The sequence below is a fragment of the Aulonocara stuartgranti genome (genome assembly GCF_965226115.1).
Source record: "Aulonocara stuartgranti genome assembly, chromosome: 3".
NCBI lineage: Eukaryota > Metazoa > Chordata > Actinopteri > Cichliformes > Cichlidae > Aulonocara > Aulonocara stuartgranti.
In genome coordinates this window covers 14394216-14413617 of record NC_138941.1, presented here as the reverse complement: position 1 = coordinate 14413617, position 19402 = coordinate 14394216, and the positions used below count along the sequence as shown (strand labels likewise).

The window sequence follows — 19402 nt, the reverse complement described above, 5'->3', positions numbered from 1 at the left end:
GGGTCAGCTGAGATCCGAGCTGCACGCCCCAGTGTCCTGGAGGTGTACAGGTCCTGCAGAGATGGGAGTCTGCAGCCAATCACCTTCTCAGCAGAGCGCACAACACGCTGCAGTCTCTGTTTGTCCCTGATAGTGGCTCCAGCGTACCACACGGTGATGGAGGAGGTGAGGATGGACTCGATGATTGCAGTGTAGAACTGCATCATCGTCCGTGTTGGCAGGTTGAATTTCTTCAGCTGCCTCAGGAAGTACATCCTCTGCTGGGCTTTCATAATGACGGAGGTGATGGTGGGCTCCCACTTCAGGTCCTGGGTGATGGTGGTACCCAGGAATCGGAATGAGTCCACAGAGGTGATGGGGGTGTCAGTCAGGATGATGGGGGGGAGTCTATCAGATGTCCTGTGCTAATACGCCATGTTTGGTTTTGGCCTTTGGTCTTGTGTTTGTTTAGATGCAACTTTGCAAACCTAAGCTGTACTGCCATATCATTGTTAGAGAGGAGGAGAGCTTTCCAACAAGCAGCACTGCATGGTCTAGGATTCATCTGCTGGGACGGCCACTGCTGCACTGTGTTGAATCCTCCAGAGCAACAAATTAGCAAAACTTCTGTTTTTAAAAAGATGCTCACACTCGCTGATCCATTTATTAGTTACTGTGAAGTCCGACCAGAGCAGGAATCTGAGGACTGGACCCTCACACGTCTGTACTTTGTGCTTCTACCCAGCTTTACATTGATGTGCTAACTTTAGCTACCAAACACAGTGATGTAGAGATGTGACTCTACAGTGAGGTTAGAATATACAAACAGCTGGTGAGAGTCCTGTTTACAGACAGAACCACAGAGAAAAACATAACCTGGTGGAGTTCCTGTGTCGCTCTGTTAGCTCCTCAACACAGAGCAACATGAACGTTACGACGCACCTCGTACTGCTCTGATTTAACTGTGAGCTGAGGCACCAGAGCCAAAAGCTCAGCGATGGCTTGAACCACCTCTGGCTGTGAGTGACAGCTGAGCTCAGGCCAAACAGTTCTCCATGCTGAGATAATATCCACCACCTGAGAAAGAAAGATTTGTTTTAAGACCAGAACTTTGGAAAAGATTCAAAAGTTATGATCCAGAAAAATGATGATTCCTGAATTTAAAGAGACAAATGGAGACAGGCGAGGTACCTCTGCTCGACACAGCTCCTGTAGTCCCTGCAGGACGAGAGCAGCCGGGGTTGCCAGGTCTGGTCTGTTGCACTGTTTTAAAGTGAGTGAAATGGCAGCCACCATGTCCCCTGCATGCTGGTAAGGCCTGGTTAACACACACATCAGCGTGAACAAAGTGGGAAATGTGTTTCTTCTAATTTTGTTACCATTTTTATTTAAGAAAAAAGCATTAAAAGTGCCAGGACACGTGTAAGTAAGTAAATGCCAAACACAGCTTCTTATCATTGCAAACTCTTATGGCTGCAAATGTTTTACAATAAAAGCAAACGTAAGCATTTGTTGTTGTTGTTGTTTTTGTTGTTGTTGTTTTTTTTTTTTGACAGACATGAGTGAGGGATAGGAAAGGGAGAAAGAAAGAGGAAGGAAAGGAAAAACAATGTTACATGTTACAATGTTAAACAATACAAAACAAAAAAAATAAAAATCTCCTGGATCACCTGTTGAGAGAAGAATAGAAAACAAGCAAAAAAAACCAAAAAAAACAAAGCAACATACTAAACACAACACCATCGCATTAATCTAGCTTAGTGTAAACAGCAGTAAATACTAAATATTCAATGTTGTTGTGCAGCACGCAGGACAGATGTGCTTCGAAGTAGCAGCCAAGAAAGGTGTAATTTAAGTCCACGAGCAGTGAACACCTGTGTGCATACCTGTGTGGATCAGCGTGCTTGTATTCCAAAGGTTTCTCCATGTAACGATCTGCTAGGGAGTGTGGGGGGGCCACAGCCCCGTCCTCCAGGGTATGAAGCAGGTATGGAGGAGATCAAAACTCCAGACATCCAGAGGCCCCCAGAACACAAGAGACCATGGAAGACCAACAGAGGGGCAGCCGCGCCACAGAAGCCAGGGGGAGTTGCAGTGACGCGCCCGTGAGCTCCGCCGGCAGCCAGCTGTGCCTGAGTGACCGAGCCCCAGGCCGAGAGGCCGGGGGCACCCCACCTCCGAAGTGGCCCGAGCGAGCCCCAGGTTCCAGGCCCCGATAAGCGGCCGCCAAGGAGTGAGCCAGTGTGTACCTGGACGCCCACCCCCAGACACAAAGAACCACCAACGCACCGATACCTGAGGGAGTCCGCCACTGGCAGGGGAAGAAAAACGTAAGCATTTGTGAAAACAACGAAACAGCTCAATGATTTGCTAAATTTGTACTGTAGCATATATCCAGAGGGTTTCCCAGGTTTTCACTAATGCTGCTAAAAAAGCTGCATGTACATGTTAGCAGGCGTAACAGGCCCCGGGAGGATGGACAGTGTGCACCAGCTGGTTAGAACAAAGGAAATAATCAAATAAAATCATCGTTTTATTTCATCAACACACATAAAGGCCATAAAGGCCTGGATGCAGTTTGTGGAGTTTATATGATGAATATAGTTTGGATTAAAGTTAAAACTATAAAGTTATGGCTCACTTGCTTAGAGTTGTATTATATGGGAAGCAGTGCTTACAGACTGACATAGTTGGATTTCTTTTGCTTCAAATGTATGCTTTTATTTTGATAGTCTGGCAGAGACAGGAAGTTAGCTGCCTCTCAGTCTCTCTGTTTGAACTGAACTTTGTAAGACTTTGATCCTTCTGGATTCAGGCACGTGTAGCTGCTCTGGACATTTGTACGGAAATATTTAAAACTGGACTCCTGCTGATTTTTGGAGAAACAGGGACTCAGTGGAGCGTTGAGCTGAGGCTTCATTCACTGCAAAGCTACAAAGTGCATTCATTTATCTTAACAAGCAAAGTTGATGTGATGTGACTGAAAAAACAAATATTTCTATGTTTCTGAACTTTCATCAGCTTGCTGAGCAGAAACATCTATGAAGAGTCCAGTCAGTGATTATTACTCATTAGAAGGGAAGATGAAGAATCCTGGTGTTGGAAGCTCACACTGTCTGCACTGTGCATGCAAAGTCCACTGAATGAATGAACCAGTGAATGTAGGAAGTGCCCACTGTTTCTGTAAGTATGGGAGGACCCACCTCTCTCTGCAGATGTCCCTGACACAGGCGGCCCTGGCCAGGATCTGCTCCCACTGGGCGTCCCTCCCCAGCACCACCCTGCTGTCCTGCTGGCTCATTAGATGCTGCAGCTCTGGGTAGACCCGGTCCTTACAGACATGACCAAAGCAGCACACAATCAAAGACAAACAGAAGCTTTGAACACATGAATATGACATTTATAGTAATGCGTTATTATTGCAAACCTGTTTTTTCCACAGAGCGGTCATGAGGCGCAGTCCCACTGCTCTCAGCTTGGGGGAGCCGGCCAGCATGTGCAGACTGTGCAGCACGATCGGGAAGCAAAGCTGGAATATTACAGCACATACGATCAGAGCCAAGTTTACAAGAGAAACACACGGTTACAGCTGAAGAAGGCAGATGTTAGACGATGACTGCTGGTTTGGAGAGTCCAGCTCACTGACAGAGTGCTTTATACTACAGAGCACTGCATCTATCCCACACAGAGGCTGCTGTGGTGGAGTCCAATCCCAGCTCCTACAAACTGGGTACAAGAAACACTGTCTGTGTTCACACAGAGAAAACTGTGTGGAAGACGTGGGAATTTCTCTTTGTTCCTTTGTCAAAGTGCTAAACATCGAGAGGGGAACATTTCAGTTATGTGCACAAACTGATTTACCAACATTTGCCACACACAGTGCCCTGCTAATGGTGCTAATATTTAGCACAGTTTGTTTAATGCAGTGTTTGATTTGTTGCTCTTGATATTGTGCCATTCATTTGTGCACAGAGATGGCATCACAGAGATTTGATGGACATCAGTCTGATCTCTGCTTTTACACTGATAAACCTCAAAAACACATCTTTGTTTATTAGGTTCATTTCAGGACCACAGACAGCGCAGGACGATCAGCTGTGCTTTATGGATCTACATAAACTCAGCTGCATTTGATGTGACAGACATGAGCTGTAGATCACAGATACACACACCCCATCAGCACAGATGTGTTAGTGGTGCTGTTAACACCAGCTGGAGACATTTACAGTTTGTTTTATCCCTCAGGTGTTGTCTAAATACAAGAATGTATGTGTAGGTAAAATACAGTGGGTTGCAAAAGTATTCGGCCCCCTTGAACTTTCCCACATTTTGTCACATTACAGCCACAAACATGAATCAGTTTCATTGGACTTCCAGGTGAAAGACCAACACAAAGTGGTGCACACGTGAGAAGTGGAACGAAAATCAGACATGATTCCAAACATTTTTTGCAAATCAATAACTGCAAAGTGGGGTGTGCGTAATTATTCACCCCCCTGAGTCAATACTTTGTAGAACCACCTTTTGCTGCAGTTCCAGCTGCCAGTCTTTTAGGGTCTGTCTCTACCAGCTTTGCACATCTACAGACTGAAATCTTTGCCCATTCTTCTTTGAAACAGCTGCAGCTCAGTCAGATTAGATGGACAGCATTTGTGAACAGCAGTTTTCAGATCTTGCCACAGATTCTCGATTGGATTTAGATCTGGACTTTGACTGGGCCATTCTAACACATGGATATGTTTTGTTTTAAACCACTCCATTGTTGCCCTGGCTTTATGTTCAGGGTTGTTGTCATGCTGGAAGGTGAACCTCCGCCCCAGTCTCAAGTCTTTTGCAGACTCCAAGAGGTTTTCTTCCAAGATTGCCCTGTATTTGGCTCCATCCATCTTCCCATCAACTCTGACCAGCTTCCCTGTCCCTGCTGAAGAGAAGCACCCCCAGAGCATGATGCTGCCACCACCATATCTGACAGTGGGGATGGTGTGTTCAGAGTCATGTGCAGTGTTAGTTTTCCACACAGAGCATTTTGCATTTTGGTCTCATCTGACCAGAGCACCTTCTTCCACATGTTTGCTGTGTCCCCCACATGGCTTGTGGCAAACTGCAAACGGGACTTCTTATGGTTTTCTGTTAACAATGGCTTTCTTCTTGCCACTCTTCCATAAAGGCCAACTTTGTGCAGTTGTGATGGCATGCCACACATGGTAAGCTCCACACCTCACCACCCGTTGATTCACTTTAGTTTAATTTACAGTCACTACTTTAAAATATTCTACTTATTGTTCAATATTGTTTCTTTATTAAATGTATTTATTTTTCCATCACACCTTCCAATGTTTATATGGCGTGCACTAGTGATGGCCCGCTTGAAGCTGACGCTCCGGAGCGTGTGTCGAAAAAAACAACACACTGGTTCAGAAGCACTGTGTCGAGGCTTGCTTCGTTTGGCAAAAGTCACGTGACCAGTGACGTCCGAAGCTTCATTACGCACGTAACTGCTTCGGTACCTGATTCAAACGGATATAAGGAAGTGAATCATCCACTGGATTCGTGGAGTGTGTTGATGGTGACAGATAGCGAAGAGGTGATCATTCCACTGACAGATATGGAGCCAGCGAGGAAGAGAGGACGTTATGGCGTGTGGGAATATTTTGAGTTGATTTTGCTCAATTCATTTTATCTGCCGAAGTGAAAAACCTGAAATGTCCAAAATCATGTTTTCATAATGTAAATATCATTACAGCATATGACTTTAGGAACACTTCCATGTGAATTAAAGCTAATGAAGACTACAAAAATGTATTTGACACTATACGTACATTACATTGCTACAGTTTAGAAAATAATTTTGTTTATTGTTTTTGGGTGATAGTCTGCAGGACCCAGGAATACCTGCATATCTACCAGCTTGCAGTGTGGTTCCTGCACTCCACAGCCTCTTCTATTCCATGCAAGTGGATTTTCTCCAGGGCAGGAGAAACTATTTCTAAGAAAAGAAACCGACTCAGCCAGCACACAGTAACACTAATCCTCTTTTTAAATGTAAATAACAAAAGGGCTACCTTACATTGATCATGTTTTTACTTTGCAAGTTCTTGATTAGGGGTGGGTTTTGATTATCGCTTTTCTGATTACAATCCATACTAAATTGAATAAAGTGATATTGATTCATTAAAATCCCGTGTCGATTTGTAAATTAACGTTATTATGCCTGAAACGCCAGCATCTCAGGTTAAACCTCACAACATGTCGTCAAACACCAAACAGCTAAAACAGTAACTGGGAGCAGGTTTACGGATTCTGCATACAAACGTAAACGCAGAGCGCGGACCCGACGCGTCAGAATCAGATTTTGGTGTGTCGTCGGGTCCGCGCTGTGTTTGCCTCTTTTTTTTTCGCTGGCTTCTGCAGCTGCAGGTTTCATAACTCTCTGTTTACATCTCTAATTAAGTCTCACATGTGTCAGCTTTCTTTTAATAGATACGAAATTATGGATATATACTGTTAAATGATCAGAACTGTAATATTGACAATTTTTGGGTCAATAAAACCTAGTGATGGGCAGATGAAGCTTCATGAAGCACTGAAGCTTTTCATCCAATTGGTTCATCCCAGCGCAAAGCTTCTTAAAGCTTCATTTGCTCTAGTAGGACATCTACTGGACGTAAAAATATTAGTTGGCATGAATTTGAAGAGTGTGGCCTTTTGCACACAGCCTGTAAATGTCAACAACAAAAGGAGTGTGTAAAACATCTATATTGTAGTGATGGCAGTATACTTTGTATATTTATACTGGCAGTATGGAAAATGATAATTTGGAAATGTTTAAAATGGAAATGATCATTTACTGTGAGGTGAGGTGTGGTTGGGGTGTGGACAGTAGTTGTGCTTTTGTAACGTTGAGGTATGGACAGCTACACACTGAGGCGTCAGTCCTGCCCACATTTTATTCTGTAAAAACTAAATTTTCACTGCTTTTATGGCCTTTTTAGTGGGGAGAACATAGCTAGGATTTAATGATTTAACAAATCTTTTGAATCCTTTGTCCTCCACAATGCTAAATGGCTGGGAGTCCTCAATCACCATGCTAACCAGGGGCCCGTTCTTCGTACGTCGCTTACTACATCCAAGATCAAATGACATATCTAAGACCAAATCATCGCGCTAACCGTGAGCTCGCTAATCCGGTTCTCCGAACACACCTGCTGTTGACGATTAGTACAGCTGGATGAAGTAATGTGAGATCACTGGGTGTCGTAAAAGGGGCTACGCATCGATAGTAGAAACATTGATCGGCAACCCTCTGATTGGTCGGCGAAAATGTCGAAGGAGCGCGCTCGGTATTTTTTGGCAGCAGAGCAAGAACTCTTGAGTGAGGGATTTCAGGAGTTTCAGAGTTTAATCAGAACGCAAGGGAACACTGCAAAGGCTGCAAAAGCAAGGAGAGAGGGCTGGCAGAAAGTTGCTGACAAATTAAACTCGTAAGTAATTTAATAATAACAATAATAATGGAGTGGATTGATATAGCGCTTTTCAAGGCACCCAAAGCGCTTTACAATGCCACTATTCATTCACTCTCACATTCACACACTGGTGGAGGCGAGCTACAGTTGTAGCCACAGCTGCCCTGGGGCAGACTTACAGAAGCCAGGCTGCCATATCGCGCCATCGGCCCCTCTGGCCAACACCAGTAGGCAGTAGGGTAGATGTATTATATTACACTATATTATCCAATATTATATGGCATTATATTATATTATGTTACATTATATCCCCTTTCACATTAGAGCCACAACAGGACCCACTAGAACATGGGCACAAGTAAAAGTGAAATATAAGAATATTCTACAGAATGGTAATATTTATCACTTATATTGCTTTTAGTCTCTTGAAAAGAGACCCTGAAATAATCTGTTTGTTTGTTCATAACAGCAACCAAGAAAAGGGCAGAGCACAAAAAAGACAGGTGGTGGTCCTGCACCCCCTCGTCAACAAGTTGGTTAAGTGAATAATACCCTCACGGGAATATCGATATCTCTCAATGAGCACACTGTCGCGCTGAGCTAAAGGATCCTGTCTGTCCCGCAATATGCGCTGGATTCTGAGGACTCTCCTTATCAATCTTGCACCTTCCACAATGGGTGGCTCGCGTAAACGGACAGGACATGGCTGCGACAGACTTCCCAAATCCACCTTCGCTTTTATAGCCGTGGTCTCTCATCTTGATTACACGAAGTAATTTACAATTACTACTCTGAAATATGAATTACATCTGTAATAATCACATACATGTAATAGAATGTTAATAGTACATTTCCCTTTTTTTAGGAAATGACCTGTGTGTATCTGTGTGAGATCAATAAAAGGATCAAGTGCTGCATTATCTTTAGTTACATTGATGTTATTTATTTATGGTGAAACAGTGGTGGAATATCGCTGTTGCTTTCGTATAAATGAAGCGGACATACCTGCGTGGCCGCGATCTAATCCTGTTTACATAAAGTAAACCTGCTCCCGAGCAGGTTTACGCTTACGGCTCTGTTGCTATGACAGCAAGTCCCGGATGAGCTTCGGGGAACCGAACGATCCAAGATCACGCGAAATCGTCAACAATCAAATCCAGCTAACTTACTTAGCGAGGTACGAAGAACGGGCCCCTGGTCTTCATCTATTTGAGATTGTTCTCCTGAGGAAAGACAATAAAGACAAAGCACAAATATAAATATCACACACGTAACTTATTACAGCTGTATAATATTGTTATATCATTTAGTAACATTACTGCATGCTATATTATCATGACATTTGATGGCTCACCTGGTCTTGCTCCACAATCGGTGTTCCCCTTATTCTCATGCAAAGCTCTGTAGTGCCTAAGCATGGATGAGGTGTTGTTGTTATATCCCAGCTCCCTGGCACATAGCAAACACTTCACCTTGTGCAAAAGTACAGACATCCTCCTGGATGAAGAAAAGCTCCTCAGACTACATGACCTGGATGACCCCACAGATAAAAGCTCACATGTGTGTATGATGGACTAAAACACACTGTGAGCGCTCAGATGAAGTAGAAAGGTGCTGCTGATGTTCCAGCCCCGTCTCCAGACGCTCACAGTCAGTACAGGTTCTTCTTAGTCGTACCTTATGAGTGCCGAGGTTTGGCAGGCTTGTGAGAACAGCGTGAGCCAGGATTCTTTTCTTTGGTCAGTTTGAACAAAAGAAGCAGCACGAGGGGCGGGACCTGCAGAGGGAAACACTCACATCAGCAAACACACCAACCAAACATTAAATGCACTTTGTCAGACCGTACAGAGGCTGCATCACTGACCTGTACGTGCACACAAACTGACAGCTTCACAGGATGTTCAGCATAAACAGATAGAGCAGGATTGAGTCTGCCCTTGTGATACTAAATGTGTGGTGCCCATCTTGTACTCTGCAGTCAGTTAAAGCTTCAAAGATCACACATGAAGTCCTGACACTTTAGTATGAGACAGGTTACAAATAAGGAAACAGTGAGACAGCATCACGGTCCTTAGACACACCACGCTGCTGTGCAGTGTCACAGCTTAATTACCACCACACACCTAATGGCACTCCGAGCCTTAACTGTTGCAGAGCGACCGCTTCACCTGCACGGCCCGAGAGCGAGAGGGAGGGGCAAAGAAAATAAAGCTGAGCGATGACACGTTTAATGCTGTCGAGCCAAAAACATCACTTTGAATCAAAATCACTGCAGTAAATCATCATTTAGGTTTCATAGTGGTTAGCTTCTGGCTTTTCCTGTAACAAAGACCTGCTGCTGCACGTTTAACATGACAAGTACGAGCGAGCAGAGATCTCCAGAGGACTCAAATATGCCAACAACCTTCAACCAGTGCATCCAAACACCAGTGTGTGCAGCACTCTGGGAGCAATTAGAGCAGAAGGTGAATCCTCTGGGGCCCGGTGCACGCTTGAGTAATGAGGGGTAAACTTCACACTTCATCTGCAGCTAGTGACTCCAACACAAGTCCAGAGGGAGGTCTGTCCCCTTAGAGCACTCCCTAACCTCTCCCTTTATACGGCAGCAGATCAGCAGCAATCACACAGCAGTGACAGCTTTTATCTTCCTGCTGATCTGAACCATTTCAAAGTCATGTGTTGGTGCCAAAACACCAGGTTATCAACATGTGTTTCCTGCTCTTAAAAAGACAAACACAAGCTAGCTCCCTTACATACAACATATCTGCATGTCAGAGGGAACAACATGCATTACTTTATATTCAGTCCACAGATTTAAGAGAACAGTTGTGTGGGTTATCTACCTGGCAGGGGTCGGCAGCAGCGACAGCCTGGCTTGCTTTCAAAGCCAGCTGGCAGATGTTTTCCTGACCCATGATGATGAGATAAGTCACAATCAGGACAAGAGAGGAGGACAGGCGCTGGCTGGACGACAGGGCGGAGCTGACCGCCAACAGCCAATCGGTCGCTGCTGCTGGATTGTTGGCCACTTTGCGCAGTACCGACAAATAGGGATGGGTATTGATAAGATTTTCACGATTCCGGTTCCATTTTCGATTCTTTATCGATTCTGTTTAAAAAAGGAGAACACTAAGGTCGATTAGCTCAGAACTTTGTTTTATATCTTCTCTTTGAACAAGGTAGAAATTTAGGAGTAACATGGCCTTACAAACCCAACAGTGAGATCTTAAGAGATCCACAGCCTACGGCTCTTCAATGGGTGTCACAGGGTCCCCAGGAAAGAAATATGTAAATGTAAAATAATAAAATAAATATTCTCCTGTAGCAATAACAAAGTGTAACAAATTATTCTGTAGCAATTACACAAGAATATCCAGTAATGTCCCTACAATTAAACACATTCACTTACCGAAAATCGGTGCAAGCCTTTGACCACAAACTGAGTCACTGCTCGGTGACGTTCGTCTATCCTGGCCTGAAAGGAGACGCTACCGGCAGACTGCAGCGAGAACTGCCAGCATCTGAGCCAGACTCTGTCTGTCTCATCATGGTCACTAAATGCACAGTGATGGCAGGTTTGTAATAAGGCAGATCGCGCTAACATAATGTGCACTGTTAGTTGATTATTTACCTGCCGCATTAACGGGAGAGGACGTGCAAACGTTACCGCTGCTGCTGGGTTGAGATTCACGAGTCCGGAGCGGAATTAAAAACACGACATTCATTTAAAGTTATCGTGTGTTATAATATATATAATATATAATATATATAATGTAAAGTTCTTCCTCTCAAACAAATATTCCCAAATGTTTGTCCCAAACAAAGGAAACCAAGATTACCCTTCAGCCATCCACCCACGAACTAAACAACACTTTGGTTTTCTTATATATTTTAATAAGAATTTATGCTTCTTGATGTTATGCAAACGGAATATTTTGCACAAATAGAAATTCTCTTTGAGTTGGACTGAATGAATTTCACTTAACCTGATAATAATATTGATAATAATAACAATTATTTATTACATATACTAAACAATGAGGGGATGAGCAGCATCAGTAAACACATATTGTTTTTGAATACTATTAATATACTAACACAGTAACCCAAGCCCCTCCCCAAACACACCCAGTCCCACCCACCTGCTGTTACCATAACGATAAGCCAGGCTGTACTGTCCACCTGCTACCAGCAGCCTGTTTACTGGCTCCCAAAAACAGGAACAGGTAAGTCAGCACCTGTTCATCTTATCAACAGCTTATTTACTACAATATGTAGAACAGAGTCACTGACCAGTCAGAGCAGCGTGACAGTGCACACACACACACACACCACACACACACACACCACACACACACACACACACACACACACACACACATCACTGCACTTTAAATCTGAACACTTTCAAACGTGTCACCAACATGAAGAAGACGTTCCAACAGCATAAAGAAAGCCTTCATTATATTTTAGGTGATGCTGAAAATAAGCTCAGTCCTGTTTCATGGCTGTGAATGGTTTGAAAGTCTGAAACCAAACAGTGCCAGCGGTTTCTACAGGATGTTGCCTATACAGCAAACAATACAGGCTGTGCTGTAATGCTAGGTCTGCACTAGCAATACAAGCCAGAACAATGCATGAGCACGATGCTTTAGAAATGACACCACGGAGGCTTTGCTGTGCAACACTCAGACTGCACGAGCCCGACGGGCCGCGGCTTTTTGGGAGAGCACTCAGCGGCACAGTGGCAGCCTGTGATTGCTGTGGTGGAGCCCTGAGGTCATCACAGTCGGGGCTTTGATGGGCAGAGCTTTGACTTTTCTGTGTAAGTACATGAGATTTATGGCAGTTACTTTTCATTTTGATATGTTCTCGTTTATTCTTGTGTTAGTTTATAGAAATGCTTTAGTCACTCTGGGGTCACCACAGCAGGAAGCTCCATTTGTTTCATATGGCAGCTTTTATTTTTAAAGCTTCTTATTTGCCTTTAAAAAGTGGCTTTGTCACTTCCTGAGCCAACGTGTTACCATGACACTAAGGAGGCACACTGGGAATACTGGGAATACAGTTTTAGACCTGAGGCATCATCTGCAAAGGATTTTCATCAAGGTATTAAAAACAATCTTTATATTTAAAATGAATGTGTCCAATAAATGTGGTGAGAGCATTAAAATATTTATGAGAAATGAAAGCAATACTTTTGTTAAAGCTTCAAATCTGTACTTGAATCATGATTTAAACTGTGGTTGTGAACAGGGAATAAAATGATGTAATGAGGTGATGTTGCTCCTCCTCACCTCAGAGACATGTGATCAGTCTGGATGAAACTTTATATGAACTTACATGACGTGTACATTGTTGTTTCCAAATGCACTTTGCTAAACTATTTTAGTACTGTGGCAGTGTGTTGTCGTGTATATCTATTAATAAGTGTTCAAACAGAGATGCTAACAGTGCCTGATTACGTTATCTTATATAAGAAATATGTAGCTTTCAAAGAGAACTCATGGTGATAGATGATGAAGTCTCCCAGCAGCCCTCCTACTGCAGTGTTACTGGGATACGGCTCAGAGACACCTGATCCAGTTCTAACAATAAGCTTTAGAGAAAAAACACAAAAACTAAATGGGGAGTCTCGTGAATCCAAGCTGGGAGCTGGTCCACAGGAGATGGGCCACTGAGAGACAGCTGAAGGCACTGCCTCCTATTCTACCTAGCAACAACAAATAAGGCTGCAGTCTGAGGAGGGAGTGCTCTATCAGTATAACTTTGTACTACAAGCTTTTTAAGAGACGACAGAGGCTGATTATTCGAGGCCTCGTCTGTCAGAAGGAGGACTTTAAATCTTGGATTTAACAGGGAGTCAGTGAAGAGGAGCTAATATGTGACAGATATGCTCTCTTTCTACTTCCTGTTGGTACTCGTGCTGCAGCGTTTCAGGTTAACTGGAGGCTTTGAGGCTTTTCATGGCACCTGTCTGATAACACTGACTCACAATCGTGCAGCTAGAATCACTCTCAGCTTAGTTCACAGACCTACGTGGTTGTTTGTGCACACTGAATGATATAATCTGCTCAAAGATGGCTCCTCACAGCTTCACTGGAGGCCACGATGATGCTGTTTCTAAGAGTTTTAGGGCCGAGCACAACAGCCTCTGTCTGGATTTAGAAGCAGGAAATTAGAGGTCACCAGGTCTTTTAGGTCTCTGTGATCAACAAATCACAACAACAGTCACGTGAAGGCACAGACCAAGAAGTACAGAGAAAATCCCACTAACCGCTCTACCCCAATGAGCAAGCCCTCGGCCACAGCAGGAAGGAAAATCTCCCTTTTAGCCGAAACAGACTGGAGGACGGGCAGACGTCTGACCGACTGGTGGAGAGGGAGGGACTCACATGGTGGATACCCACCTCTCACAGACGGTGAGAGGACAAAGACAAAAGTGTCACCTCATATCAGGCGGCACCTCCAGGGCTGAAAACTGAAACCTGTGCAGAAGTGCCAAAAACTGCAATTCCCCTAACGGCCCCTGGAGCCTGCATCCAAAAGTGAGACAACCCCAACAGCCCCCTATATGAGCACTGTCACAGTTTACAGCTGTAGCTTTTTACCAGGCCTCACCTCTGCCCATCCAAGTGACCCACCTGTGTCACACACACTGTGAAGCTAAGCAGTGTGTCACTATGAAAGCTCTGCTTCTTCCATGGTTTATATACACATGCTGTGTGGATCTGTGTCTGAAGGAGCACAATACATTGGGACGCACACTCATTGTGTCCCAAGTGTCACTTTCAAACTATAAAATACAAAAATAAAATCAGCAGCGTTGCTCTGTTGGTCTCTAAGAGGACATCAGGCTAACATCTACTGTTATTAAATTAGTGCGACACACCATGATGAGCTGCACTCACACTGATACAGCCACATAGTACGTGACAGCTCAAATGATTAATCAGGAGTAATCCCCCAGATATATAACAACGCTCAATCTGGAAATGGCAAAGCCAACCACCCAAGACAGAGCAGCATGTTTGTTTACTGCGGTGCGCAGCTCGTCCTGGTGTTTCCTACATTTCCCACAGGCCAAAGCGCTTCACCACGAAGCTTCCGTACACACGAGGCCATCCACAGTTATCTGGTGATCGGAGAAAACTAAACTGTAAAGTCGTCCGGACACAACTTAGCGCTGAACAGGACCTGCTAATAGCAGCTTAGCATCAACACAAGCTAATGCTAACGTTATACAGCTGACGGCAGGTTCACTGTAACAGATACGCGGCTGTAACTGTAACTGCAGCAGGCTAAGAAAGACTAAGGAAGCTCAGTTAAAGTTATACATGCTGTTCAAAAAACTTTACCTCCTCCAAATCTCATGAACCCATACTTTACTCATAACGCAACATAGAAAACAAATGAGCTCATTGTGAATTTGGTGGCAGCAACATCCCAAAAAGCTTGCAGCATGGCCATGTTTCCAACATCACCTCTACTTTCAACAACCATCCATAAACACCTGGGAACTGAGGAGACCAGGTGCTGGACTTTTCGGAGAGCATCGTTGTCCCATTTCTGTCTGATATAAGGGACAGAGCTGCTCAACAGTCCTGCGGCTTTTCCTCTCGTGATGTCACAAATATCATCAAATATCTGGTGCAGAACTTGCGGTCTTCCACTACAAAGCCCTGCTGTAGTGTGCAGCTTAGCAACATCCTCCATAAACATGTAAAAGACATCATCTCCATGGGAGCATGTTGCTCTAAAACCTGTGTATATAATTCAGTCTTGGTTCCTTTCCAAATGTGCAAGGTGCCAATTCCATAGGCACTGATCTAATGCCAACCATCAGAGATGCAGCCTTTTTAAACACTGATAACAAACTTCAGCTCAGACCATTTGGATATGTCAGTGTTCACAGGCAGAACGTGCAGGTGTTCCTAAACCCATGCAATGATTTCCATGACAGCGCGCCACCTGAGTAACAGAAGATCATGTTGGTTTTCAGATCTTTACTAGATTTACCCAGTAAAGATTTTACACTGCAGAACATTATTCTGATATTGTGCCACAGTTTGTAGATGGGTAAACCAATGAGAGCCCTGTTCTTCCAGTATGCTCCTTTTATACCCAATTAAATGACTTCCCTATGGCCAGATAAGCGAATTAGTTGCAAAATATTCCTGTCCCTCCAACACTTACTTCTCTGGGTTTTTCTGGTCCCCGTCCCACCTTTATAAAGATGAGTCGATGCCCTTAAATTCAAGATCAACTAATACTTTTCACAAAGTAGTAAAATCTTTCATTTTAAATATTTTTGAACATTAATTTAAATTAATAACTGTTGCCTGAATGTACAGTTTCGATTTCGTGAATACCAATTTTCATATGCATAGCCTTCTGCTGATATTATTCCTGGTAAATCTCTCAAAGATACCTTTCTGGTCATCTCCCCTTTCCTTCATGTTATCAGCTTTTGCTTTGGATACCTGAACACTTGAAGGCAGCCTGTGTCTTCCACTGTTATATAATTACAGCCACATTTCTAAAATACAAGTCGTTACTGAAGTTTTCCAAAAACCTGCTTCTTCAACTGGTTAAGGAACCCTGCACCTTGCATCAGTTCTAATCTAGTTTCTCTCAGAGTCACAGCACTAAAACACCATCCATCCATCCATCCTCTTAACCTCTCCTCCAACTTAGGAACCTGTGGTGTCACGAACCCATCCCACCTGTCATGGGTACCTCTTGACCTGCCACTAGTCCATCACTGAGAGACAGAACCACACACTCATATTCACACTATGGTCAATTAAATTTAGGGCCCTTGGATTGTAGGAGAAAACAGGAATACAGCCCCCCGCTGACAGGCGTTAATACCAGGAACAGGTTTTTGCAGGAAGGCACCAGTGTGTAAATCACTGTGCCTACTGAAACTCCAAAATAATATTCTTGAGTAATGGTAAGGTGATTAATGCCATTCAAACAGAATAGTGAACTGAGATTATAGTTATAGCGATGCTCTCACATAGTTTTCATCATTCTTATCTCACAAACACTTCAAAATTCATATAAATAACTACAGGGCTTATGTTGGGTCTGTGTTTCCACAAACCCCGCTAATTCTAGAGACTTATTCATCATGAAGAAAACAAGACAGTCGATCGATCCATTACTTGCACAAGGGAGGCCTCGTCTGTGTCCAGCACGACAAAGAACCCCAATGATGGCCTCCTCTCGCTGCCTTTTATTGACAAACTTCAAACAATAGTTTACAAAACACCTCCCCTTGCAACCCCCTTTGGTTACAAAGACAAGCCACTATATGTAAATGTATATGTGTGAACTTCTGTAAGAGTGTGTGTGTGTGTGTGTGTGTGTGTGTGTGTGTGTGTGTGTGTGTGTGTGTGTGTGTGTGTCAGACCTCCTGCTGACCAAAGGGTCGTAAACCCAGGAAGTTTACATCAAAAGAAACAGATCTTTCAGATCTACAATAAAACCTCCCCCAGCACAGAGTGGCTGGAGAGGTGGTCAGGATCAAAGGGATGGCTTTGATCCTACTGCTTAAACTAAGACTGTACAAATTTAAGAAACACAATGGCAACATTCAACAATTAGACTTAACAGCTTACTCCACTCCTATGGGATCCCACAAGGGTCAATCCTCAGACTAACTCAGCTTTCATTGTATGTTAATTAAGGGTAACTGGACACATTCAGTGGGAAGAATATGCAGCAGTCCTATACTGTACCATGTACCAGTAATAATTAGATGTAATTTCATTTCCTTCTATCTCCATCCATTTATCCATTTCCTATTGACTATGATTCACACCACTGCTTTAATGTTAATATGTTTGCAAGAAGGATCTGTAACAGTTTATGGTTGAATATACATAGTTCTATACTGTGTGATGCGATATGTAGACCTCTCTGTGATGTGTTAAGAGTTTTAGAGGTTTGTTTTAAATAGTGCTATACAATAATGATGGCTATTTATTGTTGTTATTATATGACACTTTAAGCTAATTCTCTGGAGTACACTGAAGGCTAGTTTGTATAAGAGGATTTTTCATAGACTTTCTTATTATTTTGTCCAAATTTGGGAGTTATTATGCAGTATAGTAAAAAACCTTTTTAGTAACATATATGCACAGAAAAGGGGAAACTGGACTTTCACTGAATTACTTCTTTTCGTTAGCCTGGAACAATCAGATTATCATTTTAAACGTAAACTCCAGTTCGAGCGACTTTGAACGTTACATTTAATTGTTTTAAGGCAGAAACATCAGGTTTCCTTTGGGACCTGAACGTAGCGTTCTTACGGGAGGTTGCCGATAGTTGATTGGAGATCTGTGGATCTGTTGTTCTCTTATTGGTTCTTTGCATCTCGTGCTCTTTCTGAGGCCTCAAGCGGGTGAACCAAGCCGCGCGTGCGCTGTGCCTCTTAAAGCGATCCGGTTTGTTGAACGTAACAAAGACCGTAACGGAAATGACCGCATTTCATGCTCAAAATAAAATACTGGATAATTTTTGGATAAAGTGCACCGTAGTTAGCAGTCATTAAAATGAATTTAAAGATAAATAATGACACTGTAGTGATAATTAATATTAAATATTATTAATTAATAATTACTATTAATATTGAGTATTAATATAATGATTAATTATTAATATTAAATGATTTCCCCTCGGGATCAATAAAGTATTCTGATTCTGATTAATATCACAATAGCTAGACGATATTTTACTTTCTTAACAAATTGGTTTAAAGTCATGGCAAACAGACTTAACATCCAGTAAGTGTGTGAAAATATTCTCTTTGCCGCTGAAGTCCTTTAAAGACTTTATAGACTGTAAATCTCAATCCAGTATCAGTGCTGGGAACCACAGACACGCAGTAAGAGAACAGAGACTCCAGTGAAGGCACTCCTACATTCCTTACTAATACTGCACAGTGAAAACATGCAATTCAACTAAACTAGAGCTTCAGTACAAGCAAGACTTGTCAAATGCAAGGGCAGCTTCAGGAGACACAAAAAGGAATCTATAGTTATAGTTATCCGACAGACGGATTGGGGCTGCAGCTGCAGTAATGCGGACGCTGCACCGGTCCGTCGTGGTGAAGAGGGAGCTGAGTGTAAAAGCGAAGCTCTCAATTTACCGGTCGATCTACGTCCCTACCCTCACCTATGGCCACGAGCTGTGGGTAGTGACCAAAAGAACGAGATCGCGGATACAAGCAGCAGAAATGAGCTTCCTCCGTGTAATGTTCTGTCTCAAACTTATGAATAACGTGTTCATAATCTGCTTCGTGAGCCACCATTATCTTTATTGCCGCTCGTCCAGTTCAACATAAAACACACCCACTTTCGTGACAACAAACACTCCCCCTTGCCACTATGGTGGACCACAAGGGACAGTAAGCACGGAGTGCAAACATTATAAGCAATACAACACTCCGAAGGGTGGCTGGCCTCTCCCTTAGTGATAGGGTGAGAAGTTCGGCCATTCGGGAGGGGCTCAGAGTAGAGCCGCTGCTGCTCCACATCGAAAGGAGCCAGCTGAGGTGGTTCGGGCATCTGACAAGGATGCCCCCTGGGCGCCTCCTGGGTGAGGTGTTCCAGGCATGTCCCACCGGGAGGAGACCCCGGGGCAGACTCAGGACACGCTGGAGAGATTATATCTCTCGGCTGGCCTGGGAACGCCTTGGCATTCCCCGGATAAGCTGGAGGAGGTGGCTGGGGAGAGGGAGGTCTGGGCCTCTTTGCTTAGGCTGCTGCCCCCACGACCCGGCCTCGGATAAAGCGGATGAAGATGGATGGATGGATGGATGGTTATACAATTTGTAGTGAACCCCCCCGAATGAAGGATGACACTTTACTGATGACGTTTTGAAGGTTTAATGGCAGTAAACCATCAATCTCACCGTAAGAGCTGGGGATGTATACATAGAAACAGCGTGT

At 43.6% G+C, this 19402-nt stretch overlaps 3 protein-coding genes across 3 annotated transcripts in view; all 3 read right to left on the bottom strand.

Moving 5' to 3' along the window:
- Positions 1-19402, bottom strand: part of LOC309702569 (uncharacterized protein) — a 1256944-nt gene that overhangs the window by 1141086 nt on the left and 96456 nt on the right.
- Positions 1-19402, bottom strand: part of LOC309702577 (protein NLRC3-like) — a 137481-nt gene that overhangs the window by 80683 nt on the left and 37396 nt on the right. The window lies entirely within an intron of this gene.
- On the bottom strand, positions 743-10357 carry LOC309697294 (focadhesin-like; the record flags this gene model as incomplete). The annotated part of the gene is made up of 5 exons (XM_082519097.1): positions 743-1056; positions 1171-1297; positions 3183-3310; positions 3407-3508; positions 10286-10357. The coding sequence occupies 5 exons, from the start codon at positions 10355-10357 to the stop codon at positions 889-891; spliced, it is 597 nt and encodes a 198-aa protein (XP_082375223.1). The 3' UTR covers positions 743-888.